Source organism: Bos grunniens, chromosome 26 (assembly GCF_055505025.1).
Source record: "Bos grunniens cultivar Pamir isolate PY7600 chromosome 26, Bosgru_T2T1.0, whole genome shotgun sequence".
Taxonomy (NCBI): domain Eukaryota; kingdom Metazoa; phylum Chordata; class Mammalia; order Artiodactyla; family Bovidae; genus Bos; species Bos grunniens.
The window spans coordinates 20,743,552-20,765,672 of NC_141190.1; the positions used below are offsets into that span (position 1 = coordinate 20,743,552).

At 43.9% G+C, this 22,121-nt stretch overlaps 2 protein-coding genes across 6 annotated transcripts in view; one reads left to right on the forward strand and one right to left on the reverse strand.

Annotated features, from left to right (window-relative positions):
• Nucleotides 1-387: 387 nt before the first annotated feature.
• On the reverse strand, nucleotides 388-11,128 carry SLC25A28 (solute carrier family 25 member 28). 4 transcript variants are annotated; one of them, XM_086377206.1, is made up of 4 exons: nucleotides 10,676-11,128; nucleotides 3,576-3,804; nucleotides 2,405-2,461; nucleotides 388-1,232 (listed from the first exon to the last, which is right to left on the reverse strand). In XM_086377206.1, the coding sequence occupies exons 1-4, from the start codon at nucleotides 10,964-10,966 to the stop codon at nucleotides 715-717; spliced, it is 1,095 nt and encodes a 364-aa protein (XP_086233332.1). In that variant the 5' UTR covers nucleotides 10,967-11,128; the 3' UTR covers nucleotides 388-714. The 4 variants fall into 4 exon arrangements, with proteins under 4 accessions (XP_086233332.1, XP_086233336.1, XP_086233333.1 ...); XM_086377210.1 differs by having other exon boundaries at nucleotides 3,635-3,804; nucleotides 10,676-11,067; XM_086377207.1 differs by having other exon boundaries at nucleotides 10,365-10,895.
• Nucleotides 11,129-11,259: 131 nt separating this feature from the next.
• ENTPD7 (ectonucleoside triphosphate diphosphohydrolase 7) overlaps nucleotides 11,260-22,121 on the forward strand; it is a 48,375-nt gene continuing 37,513 nt past the window's right edge. The window contains exons 1-2 of one of the 2 annotated variants that reach the window (XM_086377199.1): nucleotides 11,260-11,293; nucleotides 21,383-21,500. The gene's annotated coding sequence lies outside the window, so the exon portion shown is untranslated. Of the gene's footprint in view, nucleotides 11,294-11,931; nucleotides 12,382-21,382; nucleotides 21,501-22,121 lie in introns of those variants that run through there. The other variant, XM_086377198.1, reaches the window with a different exon arrangement.

Sequence of the window (22,121 nt, forward strand, 5' to 3'; positions counted from 1 at the left end):
CCGACTAATTTTAGCTTTGCAACTACATAAGAAAGCCAGTGCCACGTGGAAAGGCGTCCACTGCAGGTGGAGCTGAGAATCAGAGCAGAGAGATCTCCCTGCCTGAGCCACGCCACTGCCCTAGGAGAAAGGCAACAGTGGGGATCAAGAGCACCTTCTAAGTTAGGGTCTGTCAAAGACCCATTGTTCCTGCCATCGGAGACATTCCTTGGAGCCTATTACTAACCAAGGCGGAGTATGACCCCAGTCTTAAATCACCACGAAAACAGCAGAAACAAAAACTAAATGCAGTGGACCTTCCCTAGGGGCCCCTTGATTTACGCTTCAAGTCAAGAACCGTTGACAGCATTTCACTTCCCCTTTGGCAATACAAACCCCATGAAACCATTTCATTTAAAGGCTTTTTATTAGGAACCAGGGGAATGAGCTGCTTATCCCTCTGTAACAGTCTAGAGCAGGTCATCAGGCCCAGGAAGGAGAGTGTCAGAGATGCTATGGTGTGACTCGCTGCACTTGCTTAGGGCCCGGAAGGAAAGGCGGTGGCGGCAGAGGGCGGCAGGAACTGGTGTCAGCCAGACACCCAGAGCCTGGGGAGAGCGAGCCCTCTGCCTTCCTTCCTCCACCCGAGGCTGGGGTGCGTCCCAAGACGGAGAACATGGCTGGAGCGGGCAGGGCATCAGTGCTGGCTGAACGCTGGTTCCATTTGGTGCTGCTTCACTTGCCTGCCCTCCACTCTTCTTGCCTTTTAGTGATCAGGTATTTGAAGAACTCATACACAGACCAAGCGATGGCTGTGGAGGGGATCTGGTAAATGACTCTAGCCTGCACCCCTCGGAAGTAGGCAGTCACCCCGCCTACTTGATACACCGTCCTGAAGGCACTAGCCATGCCTGTGATATGTCCTGTAAGGTTTGAGTTCAAAGCCAGGGATTCCTGGGTGTTGAGCAGTGTTTTGCAAACGTCCAGTGGGGTTGTGGCAGCGGCAGCTACAGCTCCTGCACAGGCTCCGGAGAGGACGTGGGAGCTGGGGTTGTACCGTCTCTGGGGGTTAAAGTGCTCCTGCAGGAATTCGTAGGTCATGAAGTGAATGGCTTGGAAGGGAACGTTCATGGTGAGCTGGGTGGTGTAGCTGCGGTAAAAGGCCCCAGCCCCTTCGTTCTGCCACACTGCCCGGACACAGTCTGTCACCCGGTGGTACGGTGAGTTGTACATCTGCATCCTCTGCTTGACCACTGGCGGCGCCATCAGTGAGAAGGGAATGGTGACAGCATTCAGCGGGTGAGCAGCAATGTCCAGGAGCAGAGTCCCAAGTCAGTGGATCAGCCAATGGATTGGAGAGAGAAAAAAGTATGTGAGTTGTCAGTTGGCCTGCTAAGTGAAAGTTTCCCCTTTCTGAGAGGAGGGGATAGCAGAGGGTTGATAAAGGACTAAAAAATAATGGAACCACTACCAGTACGATTTCTTTAAGACCAACCAATTAATATACAAGATATATCTACCGTTGAGACTCCATAGGGTCTCCTTGAAATAAGTACCTATTATTATAACCATCTTACTCTTTCATTAAGTCCCAAGACAAGAAAGGATTCAGTGGCAGTGAACATAATAACAAACACGCAGCCCTAGCAATCCCAATGTTGGTACACAGAATGCCAACGCTTACAATATGAGGACGCCATCCTTCCGCAGGAGGAAGAGCTGGAGAAGGGCTACCAAAAACAAAAGTCTTAGCCAAGAAGAGTGTGGCTTTAGTTTCCAAACATCTCCCACCCCCTCAAGTAGATTCATGGTATGAGTTCGAGATCTTCAGCTTAGCTTTGGCCCTTTCCTTGCCATGGTCTTGCCCAGACAGGTAAACAACTGTAACTTTAAGGAACATGGCAACTGTGCTATCCTTTCATATTTGTTTGGGGACCTCATTCTCCAACTGAAAAGCCAAGATCCAAGCAGCACTGCAGGGACTAAGCTCTGCTAACGTTACCCTTTCATTTCTATCTCAACCATTATTCATTCCAACAAGAAAGGCAGTATTTTCAAATGTCAAAATCCATTTTCATCTCTTTGAAGAGAAGTGAAATAATCTGCTAAATTTTTTAGATCAAATCCACTACAAAGTGGACTTTCAGGAAGGCCCAGGAACAGGCCACAGACAGTCTCATGTGTTTCTAGGGAACCCTCAGATGAATTAAATCTCAGTGAATATGCTTCCTGCCTAAGGGAATCTTCCTAAGCACTGACAGCATGGAGGGAGCGCCCTCTACTGGTAAGACAATGTAACACAGTAGGGTTTCCCACCAAAATTGAGGGGGTGCTCCCTGGCTTTCTTCTGCAAACCCAAAATAAAGGAAGAGCCTAGAGATGTAGATGAAGCTGCCCACAGAGGGAAAGGGTGAGGAATCATTACCTTCCACTGGATTCATGGCAGCATCATGAAGTAATGTTGCCACACACCCAGCCGCACCTGCAAAGGAAAAAACAACTGCCACATGTAAGGCCAGGAGGGGGTGAATGACTCAGGGAGACCCCAGAGTGAAGGGGAGTGGCTGTGATAAACCATAGCAGGGAGGGGGATACTAGTAGCCAGTTTAAAAGACGGGAACCCACTGCTTCTAGATGCCTGTTGAGAGAAACCAGGCTATTTGCTCCCCCTAACTTACTAGGGCCATCAGTCTACCTTCCACAGCTACCATATGAAGGCCAGGAAGAGTCTGAGAGAACAGCCCAGATTTCATCAACCAAGATGGCTCTGAGGACAGATGCAGCTCATGCCCCAGATAGGAAGCTGGTCCACTGTGGCCAGGGGATGCCAGCACACCAGCCCACTAGGGGGAGCACATGAGGGGCAGGCGACTAGGTCTCCACCACAGAGCCTCAACCTTCTGCCCTGCTGCCCCGTGCTGCCCAGCCTGTCTCCAGAGCCTAACAGCTGTCCACCTAGACTTTTCTCTCAGGGCCTGAACTACCCTATCCCTCACCCTCTCCTCAGCCCTTTCACTTTGGTTCTCTCCAGGCTGCTATCCCTTCCCTCACTCCCACACAACCTTCAACCTCTGGTTTCTTTGGACAAAAGACCCAGGCCCCACCCCCATTCACGTGTTAAGCTCCTGTTTTGTCCTCTGTGACACAAACTGCCTCCAGGCAATTGGGATCCTGAAAATCTGAGGTGCAGAATTGAGGCTCCATTAATGTCTTCCATGGGTAACTGGATCACCTCCGATCCTACCCAGAGGAGCAGGATTAACACCTGACTACCAAGAAATACACAGAGTGGGCAGCTCAGTGTGTGTCTCTACATTGTCAGGGTATTAGAAGTTGATGCCAGGGAGAAGATAAAGGAGTCAAGCAGGTACATAAGGAAGGATAGTGTAACCATTTGTTGAGGTGCCCAGAAGAAGGCGTGGGGTGGAAGCAGCTCATTGTCTTAGAACATCAGGTTTGGAAGTCCCTCCTCTATAATCTGGCCTACCCCAGCCCAAAGCTGCAGCTTCAAACCATGCTGAGACTGGAAAGCACTGACACCAGCAAAGCCCAAAGAGTTGGGAAAGTGGGAGAACCAGCACAGGAAGGCTCAATACCATTGGCAATATGGCTATTGCCCCCAGGGTGGATTACATCACTCAATGTCTTTTTTAACTTTTCATAGCAGGCAAAATAGAGGGCGTGGGCAGGCCCTGCGCCTGTTGCTGTGACGTTCAGGCCTCGCATGGGCCTCCACAGGCCCTCCGTTCTTATAATCCTCCAGAGGGCCTCCAACACATTGCGATAGCGGGCGGCTGGATCCGGCTGTAGGCTCTGCATCCGGGTCTGAAAGTACAGAAGGGAGAAGTGCAGTGTCAGCGATCTGACGGCTCACCCAGTCTCAGCACTCAGGCCTGAGCTGTGGGCAGACCTTCTATGTGAAATCGCGTCAATATGTAGAAGTGGTATCTGGCATCCAGTTTTACTGCCTTCCAAATCTATATCCAATCTTTCCAAGCCTTGGATGTTTTTTTTTTCTGGTCATCTATGACTCTACAGGCTCCCTTGGTGGCTCAGCAGTAAAGAACCCACCTGCCAATGCAAGAGAGGTGGGTTCAATCCTTAGGTTGGAAAAGATCCCCTGGAGAAGGAAATGGCAACCCACTCCAGTATTTTTGCCTGGGAAATCCCATGGACAGAAGGAACCTTCCAGGCAACAGTCCACAAGGTCTCAAAAGAGCTGAACACAACTTAATGACTAAACAATAACACATGACTCTATGAGTAGAACACCATTATTTTCCCTCAAAAAATTACTCCTTGGTAAGTGTTCTTGAACTCCAAAGTGATTCATAGCCTCAGCAACAAATATTAAGCTTGTGTTTCAGGAGAAGTTGCTTTTGTAGCTTAATAAACTCAGGCTAAGAGCTCTTTACAAGTGGATTCTAAAGTTAGCTATTTACAATATACTTTATTACTACTGAAAACTGATCCTGGGCCTGCTTCCTGATCACATCCTAATGAGATGAGGACTCAACCTCTGGCATAAGCTTGATGATAATCTGACTTCTTCAGAATGTCTGGCATTGGCAGCTGGGCCTGTACATTACAGTTTTGGCAGAAATAACATTCCTAACAGATGCTGCTCTAGTTGCCTGGGAAAGAAAGTTTGCCCTCAAGCTATGAAGGTGGAAACCCATCTAGTCTCTTAAACTGAGGGAGATTCCAGATTTCTAATCTAAACTGACTAAATCCCAAAACTGGCATCAAGGAATAAAGATCAGTCTCAGTGAAACATAACCCTTGGAATCTCCAGAGGATTCAATGACTGGAATGAATGTATACAGTAGATATTCTGTATGGCATTCCTGGACAAAGTTTTATTGAAATTTGGGAAATTAATCTTATAGTTCACAAATCACCGACCTCTGAAAGATGAGTCTACAGGGCAGATCTCTTGTTTACTGACCCATTTCAAGGCTAAGGTGGCTTGGAGACTATCAGATAGTATAAAATCAATATCCAGTGCCTGCAATACAGTAGGCACTCGAGATTTGTTTGTTGAATAAATGAATGGAAGAATGAAGAATCTTAGTTTTGTCTACACCAGTTCAAAAACACCATTACTGAACCAATAGGGGTAACTAATGCCCAAGTACAGTTTAAATTCCTACTTCATTCCTGTCACTGATTCAATCTGGACTGAATAGCTGTTACCTTCCTGTTGTCCATTTGGAATCCAAGACTAATGTCTCTTCTCAAAAGTATGGGAGAAAACAATCTAACCATATTAACAAGTCCTAGTTAGCTGCAAGCAATCCACATTCCTCTAGAGTTATTTTCTCCTTCCTGCTACCAACAAAGAACTGGATAAAAGGTTAATTATTTGAAGTTCAATCAGAAATACACAGGATCACTATCACAATGGGATACATTCTTTTTTACTTCTCAATAAAAAACACAAAACAAAACAACCAAAAAACATCAATTTCCAACAAAGAATGTGTTTACTGATCTTTCACATCACCTGGGAGGATAAAATTCATCAGAGGAGTTACTCAAGGAGACTACAGCCCTTTGCTGGGGAGGGACACTAATAGATAAACTGGCAGCTTAACAACTGTGTGTTTCCATAGGTTTGTTCAAAAACTAATCTTGTATTGAGGGAATGTTTAGAAATCACAGTGTTCTGCGGGAGTCAGTGTCGTATCTGGGTAACCAAACTTGAAGGTCTGGCCTCAGAGGCCTGGAACCGTTTACCCACAAGAGAAACCTGGATGGTGGTAAGTTACACTGAACAGTTTACACACATGTCTAAATCTAACTCACAATTCTAACTCAATGAAGATACGCCCTCATGGAGAGGACCCAGGCCTAAGCCACACCAAATATAAAAACAAATATGGCTTCCCAAATTTGTGAGTCAACAAATCTTTCAGAGAAAAGATGAAATCTCTAAGTAAGAATGAATAGTCTTCGATATTAAAAAAAAAACTGCCTAGCTTTGAAGAAAAGTCAGACTGATAGGGAAGGAAGCAGTGTGGTAAAACAAGCCACACTTCAGTATGAAAGCCTGAGTAGGAGCCCCAGCTTTGCTGGCTGTGTATCTCGGGTATGTCACTTGCCCTCTGAGCTTCAGGCCATCATCTGTAACGTGGGACCAAGGATTGCTAGTGCACGGGGCTATTGTGGGGACTCAGAGTTAAAGCATGTAAAAGCCACTGCTGATTTATGAGGTGTCAGAGATACAAGGCTTTCTTATTGTATTCAATATGGTTCTCAGAAATATTAGTTCATACCTTAGAGTTTACAGATCCTGGCAGCATTGTCTCATGTTACCAGTTTTTGAAGATATGGATGGGCAACTAACTGCTCTTTAACCGCTAATAGATCAGGCTTGATTTTCTATGTTTTCACTCTAAAGTTCCTCTGTGGCTGCAGTGATCGATATGTCCAGCTGTTCATCTGCAGGTCATGTTTAGGAAGAAGCACTATTGTGAAATTCTGTGCCTTGCTTGGTTCTGGAAATCTGCTTTTGGGAGGCTGTATGGAAGGCTGGGGAGTCAGACTCGGTTTAAACCATGGCTCTGCCACTAACTGTGTGACCGTGGAAAGTTACTTAACTTGCCTCTTTTTCTTCATCTATAAAATAATGAAAATGGTGTTTACTTCATGAAGCTGTTCCAAGGATTAAATCAATAACTGCAAGGCACATCAAACAGGGCATGACAAACACGAGCAACTGCCATTTACTGAATACTTATTATTAGATACAAGAAAATCAAAGAAGCCAATGTTTCCATCTCCTAATCTTCCATTGGTTTGAAAAAGATCTATTTTCCTTTGTTCTTTTTCTTAACTTATAGATTTATTTGCTTCACCATTGCAAAGCCAAAAAGCAGCACCTTGGTTGCAGGTGCTTAACAAGATATTAGACGAGTTCTGACTGCTTTAGGCTGCAGAACCTATCCTTTTAGATAAAGGCTGGTGCTTGCCTCTGAAGCACAGAAAAGGAAAACTGGAATTCACTTGCACTCCCAAACCTCCCTATTATGACCATGGAAATAGCTGGTTGAATAACTGTGGCCTAGCCAGGCTATGCTGACTTCCCATGGTCCTTCCCAAGGATATTTAACTCGACCAACTAAGATCATGGCATCCGGTCCCATCACTTCATGGGGAAACAGTGGAAACAGTGGTTGACTTTATTTTTCTGGGCTCCAAAATCACTGCAGATGGTGATTGCAGCCATGAAATTAAAAGACGCTTACTCCTTGGAAGGAAAGTTATGACCAACCTAGACAGCATATTAAAAAGCAAAAAAAAAAAAAAAGCAGAGACATTACTTTGCCAATAAAGGTCTGTCTAGTCAAGGCTATGGTTTTTCTAGTGGTCATGTATGGATATGAGAGTTGGACTATAAAGAAAGCTGAGCGCTGAAGAATTGATGCTTTTGATCATCAATTTGAATTGATGCTTTTAGAGAAGACTCTTGAGAGTCCCTTGGACTTCAAGGAGATCCAACCAGTCCATCCTAAAGGAGATCAGTCCTGGGTGTTCATTGGAAGGACTGATGTTGAAGCTGAAACTCCAATACTTTGGCCACCTGATGTGAAGAGCTGACTCATTTGAAAAGACCCTGATGCTGGGAGATTGAGGGCAGGAGGAGAAGGGGACGATAGAGGATGAGATGGTTGGATGGCATCACAGACTTGATGGATACGGGTTTGGGTGGACTCCGGGAGTTGGTGATGGACAGGGAGGCCTGGTGTGCTGCAGTTCATGGGGTCGCAAAGAGTCGGACACAACTGAGTGACTGAACTGAACTGACCCTGATAAGTGGCCTGGGGATGGACGGTCCTGCATGCCAGAGGCACTGTCAGCTTTCACTGGCAAACACTGTGATTGCCCTTTAGGCTCCAACACAGATACCTGCCTCTAGTCTTAGGGTACTTTGGGCTGCTCTTCCTCTCTGCCACCTATTTATGGTAAAAGAGGAAGAAGGGCTGCCTAAGGACAAGTAAACTGGGACGCCCCTTCTGAAGGAAGAGATCTGAATTTTACTTTCAAGTCTGCACAACAGTATCTACTGCTATAATCAGTATTAACTGACCCTGAGTCCTAATGGTCTCACCTAGTTTTCCCCTCTAGTCATTTAAATCCCAGCATCTATGGCAAATGAAAATGATTCTTCTAAAATATGCTTTTGTATTTTTGAAAACTCTTGAGCATTTTTTTTCCTCCAGATGAAATAATTATTTAATGGAGTGCTTTGAGGCATGACTGTAATGTTGTATTACTAATTAAAAAAAAAAAATTCCAACGCTTATCTAAATGAATAAGAACTGTTCTTCAAAACAGTTACCTTGGAAGGTTGCAAGTGACTTATTTCAGCAATGCTGCTGCATTTATGCAAAACATTTCTGGAACTTCTCTTTCCAAATGTTCCTTCAGTGGGTTTATCAGCTCAGGAGGAAATCAGTCTCCTTGCTTTCCCGTCCTACCTTATCTTTGACCCCCATCAGCATTACCCATTTTGATCTCCCACTTGAACTACCACAGTTGATTCTGAATGGCTTCAATGACTAAAACATCAACTCCATCTTGTCAGAGGACAAAGACTTGCCCCGTGTAAGGATACGCAGCCAAGTATTCTAGAGCAGCAGTCCCCGGCCTTTTTGGCACCAGGGACCAGTTTCGTGGAAGGCAGTTTTTTTTTTTTTCACGAACGGCACAGAGGAAGGGTGTTTTGGGATGATATGAGCACATTCCATTATTGTGTACTTTACTTCTAATCTAATGCCGCCGCTGATCCGACGGGATCAGCACCAGTCCATGGCCTGGAAGCTGGGACCCCTCTTCTAGAAGCATTTCTAACAGAGGAAGTTACAGATTGTTTACAACAAAAACAGTATTTATGTAAATATATGGAGTAAGGAGGTAGCTGCCCAAGGTAGTGGGACAACACTTAAATTGAATAGCTGTGGTAATATTTCTAAGTCAGTCACATTATTACACTGTATTTTTCAAGCCATTACTCTCCTTGATCCGGTTTTCATTTGATACCCATCCTGAAAGATAGCACCCTAGACTTATCTACTCTTAGATTCTACTCATAGTTTAAGTATAGTGAGGTTACTTTGCAGTTAGATGTCAACTTTTGGATACACAGCATTAACAATTCAGTCATTCAATCTAGACCCTATATATATAAACGTCTGAATCTTTTTTACTTGTACTTATCTGTTTGACATTTCAATATTGTCAGAGCACTAGCCATCCTCTTATTCCTCTCTCATGGATTTTACTACTTATTTCTGTTCCTCACAATTGACATGGGTATTCAAAATTCTAATAACCATTTTAGTCAAGTGCATTTACCAGTTTTATGGTCTTTGGTAGGAGCTACCTTGCAGTGTGTGAGAATACTCCTACCAGCTCAGTGTCATTCACAAAGCTTAACAAGCACATTCTCCACTTCCTCATCCACCTTACTAGTGAAAACATGAAACGGTACAGGAAACAGGGAGAAGCAGAAGAGACAGATTTTGCATCTCCCAAGTTAATACTCTCCTCCCGAACATGTAACTTTTCCCTAGTTTGAGAAGAAGACATACATCCAAGAGCTGTGAGAATATTTTTCGACTCTTACTCTTAACATGTAAAGGAAGAACCAGTCTCTGTCAGTATATTTATTTCAACAGTCCCCTTGAGTTTACTTCTCACTCAGCTTATTTAGTGGTGGCTCCTTTGCTAACGCACAAGATAAGAACTGTAAAGAACAATGCATTCTCCCTCGTTACCCAGCTTTCTTCAGAAACACCTAGTCACCACCTAGTCTTGTACCCACTCAACAGCCTGCTTGGTGTGGATGAAATTACTTTCACTTTCCCAGGAATCATGCCCTCATGTTGGTCCCATTTCATTTTCTTCACACTAACATCTACTTTCTTCACACTAACATCTATTTTCCAATACTGTCATGCCTCCCTTATAGGCAACTTTTCCCTTTTTGTCAACTTCAAGTGGCTAAAGATGAGGTCCATCCTGATGTGCTCCCTGCACACACACAACCCCAATCCCAGCTACATTTTCATGTTCAGGAAATAGGTGGGGTATCAGGCCTGCTGCACAGGGAAACTGAAACTTTTCCCTGAACATGGTCTTTCCCATATTATTTCCAGTCAGGAACTCTGAATTTTGACTGTACAATGATTTCCACTCCCTCATTAAGATTTAATAAGTAAATCTTTCATCTAGCTGAGAGATTCCAGACTCTGGTTCCCGCCCTGTCACTTGTAAACACACAAGATTAGTTTGTAAAAGCAATCGGAACATCCCTAACTTTTAAGATCCTATTCTGGGTCTTCAATAAGCGTTACCTTAATGAAGTTAGTAGCACTTACCTGTTCCTTTCCCATCCCACCCTATTCCTGTTTAGTCCCAGATGGGATCCAGGGTTTTGGCTGACAGATTTTCTTCCCAGAGTCCCGATTCAGATCTCACTGACGGTTAGAAATGGGTCCCGGTTCCTGACTGGGATCAATTCCCGGCTGGGACCTTGCTTGCATGGAGTATCGGTCGAATAGTGTGGTGGTGGTAGGAGCCAGAAAGGAACCCCTGTCGGCTCCGGCTCTCGGCTGGGATCCTGGCTCCAGGCATGACACAGGGGGTCAGGTCAGCCCCAGGTCGGGTTCGGAGCAGGTCCAGGTCTCACCTTGACGCAGTCGACGGGGTACATCACGCAGTGCTCCAGGATCCCTGCCACGGCGCCCGCCACCATGTGCGTGGTGACAGTAGCTCCAGCCGGCAGCGCCTCGTAGTCCGGGCTGGAGTCCGGATCCTGTCGTACAGGGGGCCTGCAGGCCCCGGCCTCCCCGCCGCTGGCCCCCCGGCCCACGCCCCGCTGCAGCCACCCGTCCAGCAGCGCCGACTCCCCGGGGCTCCGCCCCGGCCCAGCCGCCGGCCCCCCCGCCACACCGCCAGCACCCCGCCCCTCCAACTCCATCCACCCGGGCCAGCTGCGGCGCCCACCCTCGCCACCGCCGCCACTGCCGCCGCTGCCCCCCAACCCCGTCGCGTCTGCCTCAGGCGCGGCCCAGAGAGCCCGGGGCCTCCGGCTCCCGCTTGGCCCCGAGGACACGCCCCTCAGTCAGCCATTGGTGCAGCCGGCAAGTTAGCTCCGCCCCTTAGTTTACGTAAAAAAATATGTCTGTGGTATTAGTGAAGTTGCCTGTCATTCCTTCGCCCCGCGGCGTTGCTACCACTTAGATCCCACCCCTTCCCCTTTGATCTTGGAAGCTTCTTGTTTATTCGCCACTTGATTGGCTAACAGGTAAGATCAACCCGCCCTCCGACTTTTATGGAGGGCGGGAGAAACTTGAGGCTGAACTTTGATAGGCTCAACCACCCTTGATGCTTTGACCCCGGCCATTGGCTAGCATCACGTCGGGATCCGATTGGCTACAGGAAGAGGGCGAAGCGCCCAGGGGCTATCGAGGCGGAATTTGGGCCCCAGACTGGCGCCGGTGGAGCTGTGTTGCGCTGCAGGCTGCATCGCTTTGGGGGGTGGGGAGGGGGAGAGGGAGGGGGAGGAGTAAGGCGGTACTCGGCCTTCAAAGTCAAACTGCTGCCTGGTGCCGTTAAGATCCGCGCTCAAGCGCCTGCCCCGAATCCCTAGACTCGCAGGTCGCATGCGGGATGGTGGCCCTGGCGCGAGAGCTCTATTCCCGCGGGATGTCGGGCTGGCGTGGGGCGGAGCCGGCCTGGGCTTGGCATCCCCTGGCGTGGCCCACCGGCCTGTCAGGAAAGCTATTGCGACATGCAGGCGGCGGCCGGTTAAACTCTTGTCAGGTCGGGAGTGTTCCCTGTGGGCCATGCGCGGGCACACTCCTGAGGGCTCGGTGCTCCTCAGGCCCCAGAGTCACCCAATAAACCCCGCAGTTCTTGAGTGAATGAGTTCGGAGACCTGCTGACGTTAGACCCTGAGCCTGGCCGAGAACTGAGGCCGGGAAGAGAGCTGTCGACGTGGGGCAGGATGATTCAGAGACAATGACAGGTGGGGAGGCTGGGCAGGAGGCAGCTGCTGCCCAAACAGCAGGAAAGTGCGTCAAATAGGGGAAGCTTGTCCCTAAGCTGACTCACTGATGAGCCCACCTTCCCGGTGACTATTCCTTTTGTTTTAAGACGGCTCTCCCTCGCAGACAGGTGGGCTGGAGTCTCAAAGGGGCGCTTATGGTTAAAGAACAATGTGAGCAGTCCCCAGCCTTAAGCATCACCTGGGCCGTGAGGTTACACAGGTGGTGCTTTGCTATGGCTTCAGGCTGGATTGATGAACACAGGCTTTCCGCACGCGGTCTGCCCGGCTTCAGTAACCCTTCACTGGATCGTGTTTGCACAAGTTTCTCCAGCGTTTCCAGATAGGTCTGTACTCCCACGTTTACTGAAATGATGATGTAATTGTGAACTTAAAAAAAATCTGTTTCTAGCTTTTGCTTAGATAAGCAGTTTTTCTTTTTCTTTTTAAAGCTTAGCCCTTTTCTGGGCCTCCGAGTTTTTTATTTTTTATATAACAAACTCACTTATTTTCTTCCTATTCAGCAATAGCTGTTTACCCTTTGGGTCTTGACCTTTTGAAAAATAATGAAATTACAAATCCTCATCCCTGCATCTCTGACCCTGTGCACACAGAAAATTTTGCCTATAATTTCTGAGTTTGCAGAATCCCTAAAAATGACTTGTGGACCCCCTAGGGGTCCATTAACTTCAAGTTAAGAAGCCTGGGTTTCATAAAAAAGAAACCCACTCAATCCTGCTAGAGTACTAATTCCCTTAACTGCCAAACTGCTCTACTAATGAGCTATACCTGCCAAGTCCTTTCTCTTCTTAAGCCCTACATTTTTGCTCTTTTAATCTATGGTCACAAATGACCTTTCCAAATCCAATGGTCTTTTTCTTATTCCCATTCTTCTTCACTAAGAGGTAACACTTGCCCATCATTGACCCATCACTCACTGAAACCTTGTCCTTGCTTCAGGAGACACTGCTCTACCCTTTAGACTTCTGAATCTCCTACACTTCTCTACCCACTAAGGGGGAACATTCCTAAAGGTTTAAATAATTCCTATTCATCTAATAGTTTAGAGAACTTCACTATCCCAAATCTGTTTTCCTCATTGGAGTCCTGTCTATAGTTCCCTTATTGCATATCTTGTAAGTGAAATTTCCATGTGAACATTCAGTAAATATATATCTGGTACCAACTCTGCCTGGCACTGTATTTGAAACTGGTGATACAAGATAGTGTCCATGCCTTCATGGAGCTTACTTTTTAATGGAGAGGGAGGGATAAGCCGTTAAAAATATTGGTTAGCCCTAGATACTATGCTGATAACTAAAGTAGCAAGGTGTGATAAATGTGTGACTGGGTGGCTACATTTGTATGACTAGGAAAGGCCTTTCTGAAGAGGTAACACTATGGTATTCCCTGATGGCTCAATGGTAAAGAATCTGCCTGCAATACAGGAGACCCAGGTCCTATCCTTGGGTCAGGAAGATTCCCTGGAGAAGGGAATGGCAACCCACTCCAGTATTCTTGCCTAGAGAATCCCATGGACAGAAGAGCCTGGCAGGGTACAGTCCATAGGGTCGCAAAGAGTCGGACATGACTGAGTGACTAACACTATGGTAAGTTCTGAATGACAGGCAGGAGCTCATGATGGGCTCAGAGAAGGGCATTCCAGAAGAAACTATAAGTACAACAATCCTAAGGTGAGAACAAGGTTGGTATACAAAGGAACAGAAAGGTCAGTGTGGCTGGAGCATGGTTGGGGATGGGAGGGAGTGATAGAAGATGAGGTTGGAAAGATAGGTGGAGGACGAATATCCACTTTAATTTCTGATTTAGCATATCCAAAGAATTGATGCTTTTGAACTGTGGTGTTGGAGAAGACTCTTGAGAGTCCCTTGGACTGCAAGGAGATCCAACCAGTCCCTCCTAAAGGAAATCAGTCCTGAATATTCATTGGAAGGACTGATGCTGAAGCTGAAACTCCAATACTTTGGCCACCTGATGCGAAGAACTGACTCTTTGGAAAAGACCCTGATACTGGGAAAGATTGAAGGTGGGAGGAGAAGGGGATGACAGAGGATGAGATGGTTGAATGGCATCACTGACTCGATGGACATGAATTTGAGTAGGCCCCAGGCTTTGGTGATGGACAGGGAAGACTGGCGTGCTGCAGTCCATGGGGTCACAAAAAATCGGACACGACTGAGCGATTGAACTGACTGACTGACTCCAAACTCAGCCTTTCCACTCCCCACAACAACCAATTCCTCTGCAGTTTTTCACTTCTACCCTGTCAGACTCTAAAGTTGGGAGTCCTTCTTGATTGCTTCAGAATAATTATTCTGAAATGTCTTTGTTGTTGTTCATACTCTCCTTTTCCTTCCAAATGATACTATATTTTCCTAGTGTCTGATCACTTTACATTCACATTGTGATAACCTTTAAAGACCTCCCTACCTCTGGGGTCTCCTGGCTTCACAAGTATTTTGATTCCTCTCCTCCTAGAGATGCGGTAAAATTGTTTTTCCTACCTCCTTGAAGACAGGCATTGCTATGGGGTTTGCTTGACAAAGGAAATGTGAGAGAAGTATAAGAACCACACATTACCTCCCCTTGCCACCTGACTGGTGATGTTCAGATGGTAGAGGCACCATCAGGCTGGGGTCCAGGTGAGGATGATGAAGCAGTCACTTACTTGCCACCCTCTTCCTTCCAGATGAACTTTCAGCATGAACAAGAAAGAAATATCTGTGATTTTAAAGTATAGATTTTAGGACTATTACATACCACAGCATAAGCTAGCCCAGTGCTTCTCAGACTTTAATATTATGCACTCAAGAATTTGTAGAAATGCCACATTATAATTCTGTAGGTCTGGGTGGGACCTAAGATTCTGCATTTCTGACAAGCTTCCAGGTGATTCTGATGCTGTTTGAGATCCTGGGCCACACTTCAAATAACAAGGACCTTATCTATCCTAACTGTCTGATATACCCTCTCATCACATCTCTACATACTGTAGCCTACATGTCACCGCACTAAACTCTCCTAGAAAACAAATTAGCAAACAGACAACTTTCTTGGTGATATTCTTTATAAACCCTCAGTAACTTCCCACACCTGCAACTCTTCAGTCGAGCACTGTAGAGTCTTATATTCTTAGGACAGTTGTTTTCCCTATGCTCTCTTCTACCTCCTGTCATTTTCTGTGTTAATCTGTGAGACCACTTGTTTTCTTTAGTAATAAATATTTCAAGTTTTAGCTTGGGCATGTGGCTTCTCAGCAGCTTTTCCCCAATTTCTCTTGCAGCTAGCTTTGTATGTGTGACTAATTTCTGGCGAGTGGGATGTGAGTGTAATTGATTTGAAACATCTGGGTTCTGCCTTTAAAAGGAAAGAGTACGTCCCCTTTGAATATTTTCCTCATTTTCTCCCTTCCAGTCACAGAATACAGACCCAGAAGATGTCAACCAGTTTTGGTCATGAGGACAAGGCCTACCTTAGCAGGTGGCAGAGCAAGAGGTAGAGAAAACCTGCTGCCTTATGGATTACAGTAACGCTCTGGACGACACGCTCTGTTACAGGAGAGAGCTTGTTCATGAAGTTGCTGTTAGCCTGAGTCTTCATTACAACTGATTTATATCCTAAGTCAACACATGTTCTTCCCTAGAATGCATTTTGCTCTTTGTTCTTATAAAAATCTCATCTTGAAGGTCTAAAACAGGTCCTACTACTACTTACATTACTCTCTTTCCTTGAACTTCTGTTGTTCATGACCAGACATGAAGTATGAGTATAATATAGAATGGGATTGATTCTGGCAGCCAGAGTGGAAAACAAGACTGATTTCTTTACAGTTACTGAAAGGGAAATTGATTCCTAAATTATCAAGAATAGACCATAAGAGCTATAGGAATTCAGAGAGGGGGCAATCAGTAAGGACTGAAAGGATGAGAAGATACAGTTATGTATTTTATCAGTTTCCAACTGGGGAATGTGTACAGGAAGACTTTCCAGTGGGTATGTGGGGAATAGTAAAAGGGAATCGATTGTTGCTCCTCATCTTCCGTATCTCTCCTAAAATTAATCTTCCTGAGAAAGCAGAGCCTGTCCTTCCACCATATGAAAGACAAGAGTGCCTTTGCCCACCATCCTTCATCTCGTTAGAATTCATTGCCCTGGTGCATAAAAACCTCCATGTAGCCAACAACTGAAAGAGTATCTTCTTTTGGAACTTTAGTTACATCATCCTTTAAGCAATAAACTGTCTCTCTTTGCACATTTTTTTTTTTCAGATGGTGGTAGTTACTATCACAACATTTTTTAAAAATATTTTCTCCTAAATGATCTTATTTATAAAAGAAAAAAAAGCAAAACAAAATCACTTATTTTGATCAGTCTAAGAAACAAACCTAATATCATGCCTAATATCAGGCAAAGTCCCCCCAGATTACTTTAGCTTCACTGGTTCTTATCCAGTAGGAAGTTTTAGTTCATTTTGTACTGAACATGAAATAGACACCAGAAAAAATTTTATTTGATACAGTAAATCCATATTATTATTTGGGCACAAACCTTCTCACTGCCACTCATTTTTTGCCTTCATTTATGCATTTCTATCATATCCTTGTTATTTTGACAGAAACATGTTGTAAATTGTGTAAATAATTCCCCTAAACAATTATTTTTACACCATTTTGTAAACTGTACCTACTAGTCATATAATACCTTCTCTACTTTTTGCTGTTTATTTTCACAAAGTAGATAAAACTGCATTCTTAAAAGCATCTACTTATGTACTTGGTAAAACAAAAGTGTTCTCCAAATAATATAATCTAAGATATAATACCCTGAACTTTTGGAAACCATTTCATTTAATTACAAGTAATATCTCCATCTCAGACGGTGACATGTTCTTTTAATTCTGTCAAATGTATAATTTTAAATCTTGAAATAACAAACCTGTATATAATATTTTTATTATACCTACTTCTGCCTATCTGAAATGTCTTCTTATAGCCCTTTAACATGACCTAAATAATAGAAGTAGGTCTTTATTCACAACGAGAAAAATCATGAAACACATTTTTGAGGGGTTTTCAGCTCCAACACCAAAATGCCTCTAAGTAAAAGAGAAACAGTTAGTAGTCACTTGATAAAACTTTTTGAGTTTATTTCCAGAAATTGAAAAAGTGATTACTCAAATGAGTAACACATCCTTTTTCAAATGAGATGGTTTCTAATCCTTTAACAAATTTTAAGGATATGGGAAAATGTGACAAGTATTTGGCAAAATCCCACTTATTTATTTGTATAAAAATGTTCTTTGGTACTACCTATAATAACAAAATATAGGAATAGAATTGGTGATGACCTCTATCTCACTTTACCAAAAAAATAATAGCCATCTAGTGATCCAGGATGTAGTTTAAAATATTTTTAAACCCCCATTCATCTATTATTAAGAGGTACAGGCCAATAAACTTTTACTTTTTATGTAGTTATTTATCAGTAGATGGGAAGCCCCATCAGGAGGAGTATCTTTCTTTTTTCTGCTGTAACATAATATTTTCAGAATAGCTTAGTACCTGAAACAGTGTAAGAATTTGGCAGAATTTATTTAAAATAATAATGAATGAGACACTCACAGATCTTGGGCCTCAGCTGCTATTTCTCCCCTTAGGTGGTAGCAATGACGCATCCAGTAAGTTCCAGTTCCTTTACCCCTCAGCCTTACTAGGTGTCCTGCAGTTGTAGCCTGAGACACCACACAACAGGGTGCTAGCAAAGCTCATTCTTTCCCTAATCATGGCCTTAATTCTGGGAAGATGCCTTGTAAGCAACAAGTTCAAAAGAGAGTACAGAAATCAGGGCTGGAAAACGAGCCCTGCCATTACTTTGTAGGAGTTTACTAAAAGATAGTGAGTTCTTCCTCCCTTTCCATTCCTTTCCTTCCTCTCTTACCAGTGGTCGCCCTGAGGACTTATCAGACATGCAAATTTCTAGACCCTATCCTGGACCTATCAACTCACATCTCTGGGAATGAAGCGTGGACATCTGCATTTTCCCTGCAGGTTATTCACACTGAGAAATAGTCCTTTGTTATCACCAGGGTGCAAAGAGTCACACACGACTGAAGCGACTAAGCATATCACCCTACTAGTTCTAAACATCCAGATGATGCTTGTTCTGTAGACTAACGTTATAGTCTCAGCAGGGTCAGTAAAGCTTAATAGTGCTAGCCAGTTCACGTATTCTTTCAAATGGTACATGCCAGGCCCTGAACAGGTGTTTAGGGAACAAAGATGAATAACCCTAGACATGGTCTCTTTTCTGGTGGAGCTTAGGGTCTAGTAAAGAACACAGGCATTAACCAGAGGCTCACAAATGTAAAATTACAACTGGGTTGTATGCTGTGAAGGGAAAACATATGATGCCCTGAAAGTCTATGTTAGAGGGACTCGAATAGAGTTATGTTACACAGGGAAAGTGGCATTTAAAATGAGATCTTAAAAAAAATAAAAAAATAAAATAAATAAAATGAGATCTTAAAAATAAGAGTTAGTTAAGCCGAATCAGATGGGGAGCAGTAGAAGAGGTAAGGGAGGCAGAACTTTCTGGACAAAAAGACTGTTGTATTGCAGAAGTCGTGTAACTGAGAGGTTTAGGCCAGTATTTGAGGAAGCATAAACTGAGATGCAGCCTGGGAGGTAAATTAGGGGCCAGATCATGAGAGGCTTTGAAAGTCATGTTAAAGGTATCAGTTTATATCTTTAGAACTGTAGGATCTCATTTTGAGTTTAAATTAGATAACATCAAATTTTGCATTTTGAAAAGGTCATTTTGGCTGCTGTGGAGAAAGACTGAGGGCAGCAACCCTAGAAGGGTTGTTATTGTTATTTTATGGATAAGAAAATGAGCTTTAACGAACATAACTTCCTCAGGGTCACACAGCTAGGAAAGTTGTGAAACCAGCTTTCAAACGCTTACCTGCCTGACATCAGAGTGTAAACTTAGGCACACAGTGCTGCCTCTCTAGATCAAGGTAATAAATCCCAAAATAATTAATTACAATCATTTAAAAAAGGAAGAAACAAAGAGACTTCTCTCTGACTCATCCTGACATTGCCTTGGTCATGAATGTCAGAGATGAAGGAGGGATCATAGGGTAGCTGAAGTTCCATGACTTAATCCAAACTTCAGTTACCTCATCTGTAAAATGGTAACAGTAATAATACATACTTGTTTCAGGATTCAATCAAAAAAGAATGTTAAATTCTTACTATACTATCAACTAGTTAGAACCCAACAAATATTGATTATTATTATTATAATTATTATTACTTACTTTTCTTTATGACTGCCCATTTACCCACTGCAGAAATCGATGGCATCATGTTACATAACTGCCAATCAAGAAACCAAGATGCCCACAACTAGTTACTGTCCTTTGCTTCTTTGCACAATCAACTTGTTTCTAGACTAGAGCACCAAATTTGGGATATCTCACAAATAAGCCTGACAATAATATGCTGACTTCAGGTCTGTGACATGTGTGACCTCAACTAATATATGAAATTTGTATCGTAAAGACTAGATTTAAATATTTTTAATTTCTTAAGTAAAATGGCTAAAATTGCAAAACTTTCCTTGAATATTATCAGAGAATGTAAACTGTCTGTTGTCCTTGACATACAAAGAAGATAAACTATCAGCAGGGAATGACACTTGGGTTATTTATCTAAGTAGATGTGATATATTTTTAATGCTCTGTGGTGCTGAATCCTTTATAAAGATATATGGGATATCTTTTCAAAGCAAGCAACTAGCCACAGTTATGACGGCAACAAACATTATCAACAATATAAATATCATCATTAGCGGAAAACAGCAGATGTGGGCCTCAACCCGTGAACCTTAAAGCCCTGAATTATGTGTCATTTTCCCGGCTGTTTTCCAGGTTCTATTTTCCCTTTTCACTCTTTTCCCCAAAGGTACATCCCTGACCTTGTCACCTGGTCCATGTTTGCCTTATGCAATGTGCATTTCCTCGTTGCCTTAGTGGTTTAGACCAGGGTGGTAACAATGAGGTTAGTGAGAAATGGCTGCTTCTGAATACATTCTTAAGGTAGCACCAACGGGCTTTTCTTATGGACTGGGGTGGGGGGTGGGTATGAAAGTAAGAAAAGGATTAAGGATAACTCCAAAATTTGGGGCCTGAGTGTATGGAAGAATGGAGTGGTTTTTACACCTTTACTAACATAGTATATCATCAAACATTTTAATCTTTCCCAGATTGGTAGCTGAGAAAATGGTATTTAATGTAATTTTTCCCTACATTTTAATTGTGAAAATTGTCAAACATACAACACACTGAAAGAAGAATAACCCCTTTCATACTGATTTAAACAATTAAGGATATTTTTTAGCTCAAATAATTGGCTATCCAGAGATAGAATGGAATTCAGGTTTCACTGGACTCAGTAACTTAACCATGTCATCAAGAATTTGGAGGGGGGCTCCCTCAAACACTCCCTAAGAAAAGCAAATAAACTTTTTATTTGCTCCAGCAAATATGTCTCTTTGCCTGGAATTAGGCTGTGTGACCACTCCTGAAAACAACAGCTGTGGCCAAAGGATGGGACTTTGCCCATTACCTTAGGCCTGGCTTGCATGTCCCACTCCTAGAGCCAGGATGGAGTCAGAATCCTCAAATTCACATGGCCTATTGAAGGTGGCCACACTTAAAAAAATCAGAACGGGAACCAAGAGAAGGAGATTACTATCCTTCTCCCCATGCCTTCACCCCAAGTACTGTGGGCATTTTCAACTGCATCCCACCTCCCCAGCTGATATTTCTGAAGAGCCTTTCATTTCTGTGAATGACTTGTGGCACTGATTTCCTGTGTTTGTTAAATTTTCAATCATCCTACTTGTTAATTCACTTCCTACAGTTGCTGTCCTCATTTTGCACTGCTAGGCCATCATTTTTCAAGGTACTCCAACACATGGCTATAGTGTTATTAGACTTTTACTGAAGGTTCAGGGTTGTGGAGAGGATTATAATGTATCACAGAACTCAAAGATGAGTTCTAGATGTCAGTGCTATTATTTGAAATTTCCCTGACCACCTTGTCTTGAAGACTAGTGATTTTAAAATATGTCTGCAAATTGTTTGATACTTCTCCCTTCAAAAAGTGAAGCCTAACTGCCCCACCTGTGAATGTGGACTGAGAGTTAGTGACTGGCTTTTAACAAATAACATGTGGCATAAGTGAAGATATGTGATTTCTGAGGCTAAGTCATAAAAAGAAAAAGCTTCTACCTGGCACTCACATTATCCTTCTCTCTCAGATCACTCTGGGAGAAGCCAGCTGCCACATCATGAAGACACCCAAGGATCCCAGGAAAGAGTCCATGTGAGAAGGCACAGAGGCCTCCCACCAACAGACAGCATCAACTTGCCAGCCACGTAAGTATGCCATTTTAGTGGCATATATGTCAGTGCCAGTTAAGATGTCAGATGACTAGAACCCCAGATGACATCTTGATTGCAGCCTCTGAGACCCTGAGCCAAACTGCTTGTAAATCCCTGATTCACAGAAACTGGGAAAGATAATTTATTATACAACCACAGACAGACAATCGGAGAAGGTGATGGCACCCCACTCCAGTACTCTTGCCTGGAAAATCCCATGGACAGAGGAGCCTGGTCGGCTGCAGTCCATGGGGTTTCAAAGAGTCAGACACGACTGAGCGACTTCACTTTCACTTTTCACTTTCATGCATTGGAGAAGGGAAATGGCAACCCACTCCAGTGTTCTTGCCTGGAGAATCCCAGGGACAGGGGAACCTGATGGGCTGCCGTCTATGGGGTTGCACAGAGTTGGACACGACTGAAGCGACTTAGCAGCAGCAGCAGCAGCGGCATAGACAGACGATATAGGGACTCTCTTGGGCTGCTCTCTCCTGTCTTGTCTGCCACCACCTTGCACAGGTCCCTCATCTTTCTTTTATTTCATTTTTTTTTCTTTACCAGAGCTCCCCAAACCCAGTCTCTAGAGGGAATGCTCAAAATTTCTGTGTTTTATTT

Coding starts and splice junctions, on each gene's coding strand:
- SLC25A28 (XM_086377206.1), bottom strand. CDS start 10,966: ATGGAGTTGGAGGGGCGGGGTGCTGGCGGTGTGGCGGGGGGGCCGGCG. Junction 2,462..3,575: donor CAATAGCCATATTGCCAATG/GTATTGAGCCTT, acceptor TTTCCTTTGCAG/GTGCGGCTGGGTGTGTGGCA. Junction 1,233..2,404: donor TGCCATGAATCCAGTGGAAG/GTAATGATTCCT, acceptor TGGCGCCGCCAG/TGGTCAAGCAGAGGATGCAG.